This window comes from Haematobia irritans, chromosome 2 (genome assembly GCF_050003625.1).
Source record: "Haematobia irritans isolate KBUSLIRL chromosome 2, ASM5000362v1, whole genome shotgun sequence".
NCBI lineage: Eukaryota > Metazoa > Arthropoda > Insecta > Diptera > Muscidae > Haematobia > Haematobia irritans.
This window is the reverse complement of record NC_134398.1, coordinates 81,050,058-81,059,619: the sequence shown is the minus strand read 5'-3', so window position 1 is coordinate 81,059,619 and position 9,562 is coordinate 81,050,058. Positions and strand designations below refer to the sequence as shown.

Sequence of the window (9,562 nt, the reverse complement as noted above, 5' to 3'; positions counted from 1 at the left end):
GTTTGGATTCTGCAGCGAAATCCCATACAAAACCAAAAATGCAAAAAACTACCGAATTTTTTCCATATGTGGTACTTTGTTATGTTTCGAGCCGAATAACTGGCGAAGTGCGTCAGTTTCCATTCCATATTTCCGTTTCCAAGAGCTTTTATATGGTAGTTCGTTAGTAAGAGAGGGGGCCCGACAAACGTTGTTTCTTTCTGAAACAAAGTTTCTCCACATCGGCTTGTGTGTGCCCACCAATGTGGCCTGTAAATAGAATTTCTAGACTGTATGCGTCGGTGGCTACAGCGTCAATTGTGTGTTGATGCTGATAAGGGCTACATGGCTCAGTTAGGGTTGCCAGATGGACTGGAATGGGCTGTAATTTCCAGATTTTCTATGTCGTGGCCAGTTACAAGCTATTCAATAATATTTCCGGCTAAATATACTTTTAAAATAATATTTCAATAGAAAAGACTATACGTTTAGTTTTGGATTTTTTTCTAATAGGCTTTTTGGTCAGTAGTTTTTAATTTTTTAGTAAATAAAACGATGTGTTTTCATTTTATTTTTTCTCGACGTTTCGCTGGTATGGGTTTTCAGCTTCATCAGGAGAGTGTATTTATTTTGGATTTTCTGTCAACAATTTTGTATACATTAATTATTTTTTTGATTTCAAATATTTACTTCAGACTTACGATTCTGTTACATTATAAAAATTACTTATATTACTATAAAACTGGACAACACGACACTAATAATATAATAATATAAATAATTGCACAGTGTGAGGGAGTCAAGTCTAAACTTAATACTATATCACAGAATGTTCCTTGTCAAGTATAGCGATGGAATATTGCAGTTTAGTGTTGTCTTTGTCTTCTTTTGTATTTATTGATATCTGCAGCCTCTGTTGGATTCTTAAGCTCTCAAGAGTGTAGCGTTTATTCTCTATTTTCTCTCTGTCAAGTATTCTTACTGTTTTGAAGTTAGCTTTGTGTCCACTCTCTTTAATATGTTGTGCCAGTGCTGTTGTTTCTTTCTCTTTTCTAATGTCGGCTTCATGTTCTGCCAGCCTAGTGCCGAGTGCTCGTTTTGTTGTCCCCACATACTTTTTGTTGCATTGTTCCTGTTTGTTTCCATCACATGTAATTTCATATACAACGTTGTTTAGTTTCAATTTGTCTGTTTTGTTCTTTGTTGTGCTTTTTGTGAATATTCTACTGAGAGTTTCATTCGATCTATATGCTGCTACTGAGTTTTCGTTATTTATAATGTTCCCTAATGATTTGCTGTCTGTGAGTTTTGGGATGTACGGTACACTGAAAAACTTTTTTGTTTTTATAGTATCTTCGCATTTTTTCTCCTTTGGTCCATTGATAATTTCTTGTACTAAGTTGTTAATTATAGTCATTGGATAATTGTTTGCCTTTAAGATATTTTTAATTTTCATTAAATTTTCCGATTTAAATATGTCTTCACTTAATTGTAGAACTTTATGGATGAAGTTCTTTGCGGTATTTATTTTCATATTGTATGGTTGCGTTGAATAAAAGTTTATCATCCTACCAGATGACGTTGGTTTTGCATACCAATTTGTCATCAAAGAGTTTTCCTTCCTTATTATCGTCATATCCAAAAATGGTAATTCGCCGTTTTTTTCTTTTTCGATAGTAAATTTTATTTTGTTGTGATATGCATTTAGTAATTTCACTATGGTGTCTTCATCTTCCCTCTTGATAACCGCAAACAAATCATCTACGTATTTTGTTATAAATTTTACTTTTACATTCATGTCTTTTAGTTCGTTTAATACGTCGTCCAGAAGTGTGTCAAGTACGATATCTGCGATCGTAGGTGATAATGGGTTGCCCATTGGCATTCCATAAGTTTGTTGGTATACTTTTCCAGAGTACATAAAATAGTTATTGTCCTTTAAACAAAATTTGAGAATCTTCAGAAATGTTAGTTTCGGAATCGTTGTGTTTTTCTTCAGTATATCCCATTTGTCCATAATATTCTTAATAGCTAGGTGTGTCGGTATATTTGTGAATAATGATACCACGTCAAACGAAACAATGATATCGTCATCTTCTAATATTACAGATTTCAGTTTTTGCTTCAGGTTTAAGGAGTTCACTGTGTTGTATGCTATCGATATTATATTTTTTAGAATTGATCCAATGTATTTTGATAATTGGTAACAGGGGACATTCATTGATGAGGATGTCGGACGGAGTGGAGTGCCTTCTTTATGAATTTTTGGTAATCCATATAGTTCAGGAGATTTGGCTGAAACACTTGTTAGTTTTAATTTTTCCCACTTTGTTAGGAGTTTATTATTATGAAGCTCCGTAACAATTCTATTATTTATCTTCTCCAGTTTTTCTGTGGGATCAGTATCCATAACCTTATAAGTATTTTTATCGTTGAGTAGTTGCATCATTTTTTCGCGATATTCATTTTATATACTATACGTTTAGTTATTTATCTTTTTCATTCTTTATCTTTTTCATACTTTTAATCAGCACTCAATTACACCCATAGAGAGAAAGCGTAGTAACTCAAAATTTTGAAATTTTCACTTTTATTATTGTTGTTTTTGATTTCAGCTTAAAACCATGCATTGACTAAACTACAAGTGTAGCTTAACCAACAGAGGAAAAGTATGCTTGTCAAATTTATTTGGGCAAAGCCCTATAGACTGCAAGATGGTTGGATGTACAGCTGTTTCGGAATTACCACATTCCTAATCAGAATCCTCTACTTGCAGCAAAACTATCAACCAATTATCAGAATAAATTCGGGTAATTCACTCAACCCAAAGTGAACTACACTTGAACCTTCCGAAAAAAGGTTTGATAGTCGGCTACTGCCAAATAAAACAGATCAATAAAGCAATTTATTACTTTAAAAAATGCAGATGTTGAATATTTTATTTGTAATCAACAAAAAAAAAATTAACAAAATTTGTATTTGAATATGATTGTAAATTTAAACTATTTGAGTGGTTTAAATTTGTTCATTTAAAAACATGAGAATTAATCAAAACATCACTTTTATTTGAAATTTTAATTTTCAATCAACAACAGCTTCTGTTAATAAAGCAATGGCATTTGTTGGGAATTTCCAACAACTAGTTTACTAAAATTGTAATTGTATTTACAAATTACGTTGTTAGCTCAACTTCAAATATAAATTTAATTGTATTGACAAGAAAATTCGTTGATATTTTTTGTGTATAGTTTGAAGGAAAAAATTGGAGTTCAAAATTTCAAGAATGTATATAGTGCCATAGGTTAGGTTAGGTAGCAGCCCGATGTATCAGGCTCACTGAAAAATAATAACTAGTGAAAATGCCTCCAAAAGCCAGTGGTAAAGAAGCAAAGAAGGCCAACTAGTGTTAGTGCAAAGAGACTGATAGCTATAGCAAGGAAGGCTAATTTTGGTGTTTTTCACACAATTGACAGGTCTGAGGTGTCTGAATTTAAAATTCAGTGAAATTGAGAATTTTTTCTCTCAGTGTAAGAAAAATTTTTTTCCAGTGTACCGGAAAATTTTTTGCAGTGTACCACGGAAATTTTGTTTTCTCTCAGTGTACAAGAGGAGGACATTTTTTCTCAGTGTACGAGAAAAGGAGATTTTTTCTCTCAGTGTATGAGAAAATTTTTGCTCGAGTATGTGCAAAATTTTGCTCGAGTGTAAGGAGCAAAATTTTTTTGCTCGAGTGTAAGGAGCAAAATTTTTTGCTCGAGTGTAAGGAGCAAAATTTTTTGCTCGAGTGTGGAGTTGGAGGAAAATTTTTTTTTCCTCGAGTGTAAGGGTAAGATTTTTCTTACCCCACCCCACCGGTTTGAAACAAAATTTGTCTCAAGGGAAGTCGAACCACTTTTCCCTTGTGCCTTTATAAAGGCAATTTGTTTGAAACGAGAATTTAATCTCAATTTAGCTGGTTACAGTCGTTGCTTAGCTGGAATTTTGAGAAGAAATAGTAGTCACTTAAATTGAAAGACTTAAGCGACAAACTTTTCTTTTTGGTTTCTTGGTGCCTAGCAAAACTGAGAATCGCCTACGAGGCAGAGGTTTTCAATTTTTTTGGCTCGATAAGTAATTTTGCATCACAGCACGCCTAGTTAGTGGCTGCTGTGATGGAAAATAAACTTATTAGAGATCGGGGTGATATGGATATGGACTCTGATGAGTCTATTGAAAATTACCCTGAAAAAAGAATGACGACCGATAGTGACCCGCTCACTGTGACTCGTGGCGAGCATCAGCGGATGTTGGATCGCCTTGAAGCTCTTGGGCGTCAGGTTCACGAGCTGGCGTCCAGGGAGGAGTGCTATAAACGCACTGTAGCCAGGCTGGAGAAGGAGCTGGATTCCTACCGAAAGGCCAGCGGAAAGGGTAAACCAAGCCAGAGTTTATCATTGGAGACTGGTGTCACACTGCCAGTGAGCCAGCCCGGGTGCAAGAAGCCTATGCCCGGGGAGAAGGAGACGGTGAGCGCAAAGCCGGCCTCACCTGCGGTTGCGAGCAAGAAGCCCACGCAACCGGGAGTGGAAGCAGAGCCGAAGGCATCAACATCAGCAGCAGCGGCAGCAACAGCGACAGCAGCAGCAGCAGCAAAACCTTCAGCCGAGCAAGGCGAAAAGAAGAAGAAGAAGAGACGTAAGCTGACAGTTCTCAGTGTCAGCTATGGAGAGGAGAAGAAGACGACTGAAAAGGTGGAGAAGAGGCCGGTAGCGGCGGAGATTACGGGAACCATGCCTAACATCATGGTCTACGACGTTGCAGCCCAGGAGATGCATAATCTCCTAAAGGTAAATATGGTAACGCGGGGTTTCACCATTCGTATGGTTAGGAAAGGTGTCTTAAGCATAGGTTTGAAGGGTCTAGAGTCTTTTGAGAAGGTTAGAAAGCTGCTTAGGGCTAGAGGGTATAAGTTCACGACGCATACTCCGCGTCCTTTGGTGCCGCTTTCACTGATTATTGAGGGACTTCGTAGAGGGTACTCGGTGGAGGAGGTTAGGGCCGAGTTAGTGAAGGTCTGCGGGTTCGACTTGGACATTCAGGGTCTGTCGAACATCGCGGAGAACATGTGGCTTTTGCGGGTTGGCAAAACCACTGAGGTAGAGAAGCTATTTAAGATCAGGTTATTGCTGGATTTTAGGGTTGAGTTTCGCAGGGATACTGGCCGGGGTCCCGTTCAGTGTTATAATTGTCAGAGGTATGGTCACGTGGCAGTGAACTGCGGGATGCAGTTCCGCTGTGTGAGGTGCAGCCAGCCTCATGGCAGAGGGGAGTGTCGGGTGCATCCTAAGGCACTGGACGGTAAGGAGGTCGTCGACGGGGCGACGGGCCAGACGGTTAGGCTCGAGGTTCCCACGCTCTTCTGCGTCAATTGTGGCGTAGACGGGCATGGCGCGGGCTCACGGGGGTGCCCTAAACGGGTCGCCCTCGTCGAGAAGGCAGCAGAACGTAGGGCTGAGGTTAAGGCTAGAGGTAAGGCTAGGTCGGATCGGATTGCAGGGCTTTCATACGCCGCTGCAGCCGGTTCTGGAGTTCGGCCTGTTGCCCGTGGTGTGGTTCCGGGGGGCGGGGCCCCGGCTGGGACCACTTCGGGACAGGTTGACATGTTCGAGAGCTGTCAGAGGGTCTTCGGCGAGGATTTCGTCAGTGTGTTTGTTAGGATGAGGCAACTCGCGCCAACTTTCGGGAGGTTGGTTGCTGAGCAAGGGGAGACTGCCGCCCTGACGGGTCTTCTGCGCGGTCTGTGCAATGTCTAGGCCGCTCGTCTGTATCTTTGTTAATGTCAATTCTTGTGTTTCCGTCACCAAGAGGCATTACCTTAGGGCTTTTATTGGGCAACATAAGCCTGATGTTTTGCTTATTGCGGAACATCACCTTATGGCGCGCCACAGGTTTGAGGTTGATGGTTTTCGGGTCTTCAGGCAGGATAGGGGGGATCGCGGCGGCGGAACCGCGGTTCTTGTCAGGGATGTATTTAGGTGCGAGGGGCTTCACTTGGGCACGGGTGCTGTGGAATCCTGTGCGGCTAGGGTGTTTCTGAGGGGTGGGTCTTCAGTTGTTTTTGTTTCGATGTATCTGCGGCCAGGGGTGCCTTTTGTCGCCTCTGATCTGGATGCAGTGACTGCTCTAAACGAGCATGGTGAGGTTGTTATTGGTGCTGATCTGAACGCTCAGCACCCGCTTTGGGGTGGTTTTCACACGGATGTTAGGGGGAGACGTTTGGCGAGGTATTTGGTTGAAGTGCCCGGTCTCGCTACTTGCTCTGCGGATATTCCGACTAGGCCCAATATCACGGGGGGCACTTTCATAGATCTGTTTTTACTGTCGCCGGGGTTATACCCGACGGGCAGTGGAGGTCGGTCGACGGCGCTTGACTATGAGTCTGACCATAGGGCGATCTGTGTTTCTCTCACGATAGGGGACGTCGAGGTTTGTGAGCCCGCTTCTTTCTTTGACTTTGGTCATATGAATGTTCGCAGGTTTAGGAGCGGTTTGCGTAGGCGTCTCTCAGAGATTGGGCTTCCGGTGGGGCGTAATGTCACGATCTCTGAGATCGATGAGTGTGTTGAAGGACTTGGTGCAGCTTTCAGGGATGCAATTTCTTCCTCCGTCCCTAGGGTTACCGCAAGGAAACCCGACCTGGTTTTGCCGAATGACATTACTAGGTTTATAAGAGAACGGAGGAGACTTTGCAGTACGCTGCGGAAATCACCTGATCCCGACAGGCGTAATATCCTTAAAGCTGATATTAGGAATCTCACCACGATCATTGGAAGGCGTGTTCTATGCTTCGAGTGGGATAGGACTAGGCGGTCTCTTGAGGGGATTAGGATGAATTCGCGGACTTTTGGTAGGGTTCGTAGGGCTGCGGGTTTGGCGCGCAGTGATCCTGTTGGGATTAGGGCCACTGAGGGTGGTGATAGTGTTGTTTCCGATGTCGGGAAGGCGGAGGCGTTTGCCGATTTTGTGCAGTGCGCTGCGGTTCCTGGCGTTTCTCTGCCCGACCGGGCCTTTGACGATATGGTGTCGTCCGTTGCGGCCGAGGTGGGGGGTTCTGCTCCCATTGTCTCGTTTTCTGGCGACTTTGCTGCCGATGGCTCCGTTGTTACACTTCTCTCTGGCGCGAGGGCGGTTTTATCAAACCGTCCTCGGTCGGAGAATTTCTTGCTTCCAGGCCCTCCAGGAGGTCTGCTGGGATCGACGGGGTCCCGGATGTGGCGTTGAAGAGGGCGGGTGGTGTTGTGTGGTCCTTTTTGTGCGTCCTGCTGAACCACTGCCTCAATTTGGGGTACTTTCCGGCTGCCTGGAGGGTGGCTACTGTGGTTCCTGTTCCCAAGCCGGGTTCTGATCCCGGTTCTTGCTCGGGTTATAGGCCCATTTCACTTCTTTCCGCTTTTGGGAAGCTGTTTGAGGGGTTTATTTTGAGGAGGATCGAGGGGTTTGTCGAGGGCAGGGGGGTTCTTTGCGATTCGCAATTCGGTTTTAGGACTGGGCTCTCCTCTTCTCATGCCCTTTCTGTCTTGTCTGGTTTTGTGGTCCGTGGCTTCGATAGGAAGCATGGCACGATGGCTGTCGGCCTGGATCTCTCCAAGGCGTTTGATTCGGTTTGGCATGACGGTCTGCTTTTCAAGATGAAGTCGTTCGGATTTGACGAGCAGACCTGTAGGCTGGTTGCGAGTTTCCTGAGGGGACGCACATTCAGTGTCAGGATGGGGGAGGGATTTTCTGCGCAGCGCCCCGTTCGGGCAGGGGTGCATCAGGGGTCTCTGCTTGGTCCAATGTTATATAACATATATTCTTGTGACATCCCCCAGCCGCCCACAAGGGGCTTGCTATTGGCCTATGCTGACGATGTTTTGGTCGCCTGCTCGGGACCCATGGCCAGCTTGGTGGCTCAGGCGCTTAACGCGTATCTTGACGACCTGCATAGGTTTTTCACGAGGTGGAGGCTTTCGCTCAATGTTTCTAAGAGTTCGGCGATTGTATTTAGGGGCCGAGCGGGGGATGTTTATCCCAACTTTAGGACTTTCCGTCCGACCTTCACGGTTGGCGGGGGTGTTATTGAGGTCGCTGATACCATCAAATACCTGGGGGTGGTATTTGATGGTGGGCTAGAGTTTCACAGGCATGTTGATCATGTGCTGTCCAAGGCGAAGAAGGTGTACTTCGGGTATCACCATCTTCTCCGCATGAGGGGAGGCCTGTCTAAGGAGATTAGGTTGCTAATTTATCGGCAGTTGGTTAGGCCTGTCATGGCTTACTCCTTTCCAGTGTGGGCTGGCATTTCGTCAGCAGCCATGGAGAGGATTAGGATATGGGAGAGGAAGGTTCTGAGGTCGTGCTTGGGGCTTCGGGTTAGGGTGTTAGAGGATGGTTCCTTTAAGAGTGCGTCCAATAGGGAGGTGTATGATGCTGCGGCTTTTCCCAGGTTCGACTGTTTTGTGGTTGGGCTTGCCTTGGGATTTCTGCGGGGGTGTGAGGATGTTGACAATAGGCTCGTTTCTGAGTATATAGCTTGTAGGGATGATGTTGGGACGCTGATGGGCAGGAGGCACCTGCCACCAGCGGCGCTTCTCAGGTTGCATGGGGAGGGTGGGTTATATGATGGTGAAGCCTTGCTGTTTTACCATAGAAGGCACCGTACCTTGGACATCACGGACACTGTGTACCCCACGACACAGTGAGGGATGGGCATGCTGGAAGAATGCATGCTCTGTATATATGTATATAGTTTTTATTATGATTTATTTTACTTTAATTTCTAATTTTTAATCTTTATTTATTTATTTAAAATCAAATTGAAGTTGCTCTTTTTTTTAATTTCCTAATTTTTGGAGCTAGTTTATGTCAAGATTTTATTGTAAGAAGCAGAAATACCAATAATAATATTGTATTAGAATTTAAGTAGAAGTTGTAGATGCAGGAACCAGTAGAGTACTGTATAGGGTTATGTAGGAATTTAGAAGTAAGCTACCTTTTATATTAGTATATAAGAATTTTGGAAAATAAATAGCTATTTTTGAAACTGAAACTGAAACCATTTCAGTCAGTCAGCTCTCTGCCGTCTAAGCGAAAGGTTCTTTGTCCAGGCTTTTACAAGTACCGGACACCAACCAATTGTAAAGACCTATGAAAGAATTTTATAAATAAATATACTTCGTTAAAATTTAAACAAAGTGTTTTATTTTTTTAATGAAGAGATATGATCTTCGAAAGAAGACCATTTCACATTTCAATAAATTGTTCCATATATCAATCCAGTTCAGTTAATTTTTTTTTTATTCTGTAGTATAGTGGTACATAGATGTAGGGATTCTTAATTTCTATGAAAATAACATCGTTCAAAAAAAGACGTCTTGGGCAATGAAGTTCAACTTTCATCCAAATTAGTTCATTTTAATTTAGAGAATGGGTCACTTTACATAAAAATACGCTCAAAATAAATTAGAAAACTTAACAGCTTTCTTATAATTAACCCTGCTACTATGGTAAAAAAATCTCAGGTTTTATGTTGGGATCATATGACCCACACTTACTTTTATTAAAT

The 9,562-nt window shown here is 42.8% G+C and overlaps 1 protein-coding gene across 1 annotated transcript; it reads right to left on the bottom strand.

The window, feature by feature from the left end:
- Positions 1-796: 796 nt before the first annotated feature.
- Positions 797-2,428, bottom strand: LOC142224698 (uncharacterized). Its single transcript, XM_075294483.1, has one exon. The coding sequence runs from the start codon at positions 2,426-2,428 to the stop codon at positions 797-799; it is 1,632 nt and encodes a 543-aa protein (XP_075150598.1).
- Positions 2,429-9,562: the final 7,134 nt, after the last annotated feature.

Coding starts and splice junctions, on each gene's coding strand:
- LOC142224698 (XM_075294483.1), bottom strand. CDS start 2,428: ATGATGCAACTACTCAACGATAAAAATACTTATAAGGTTATGGATACT.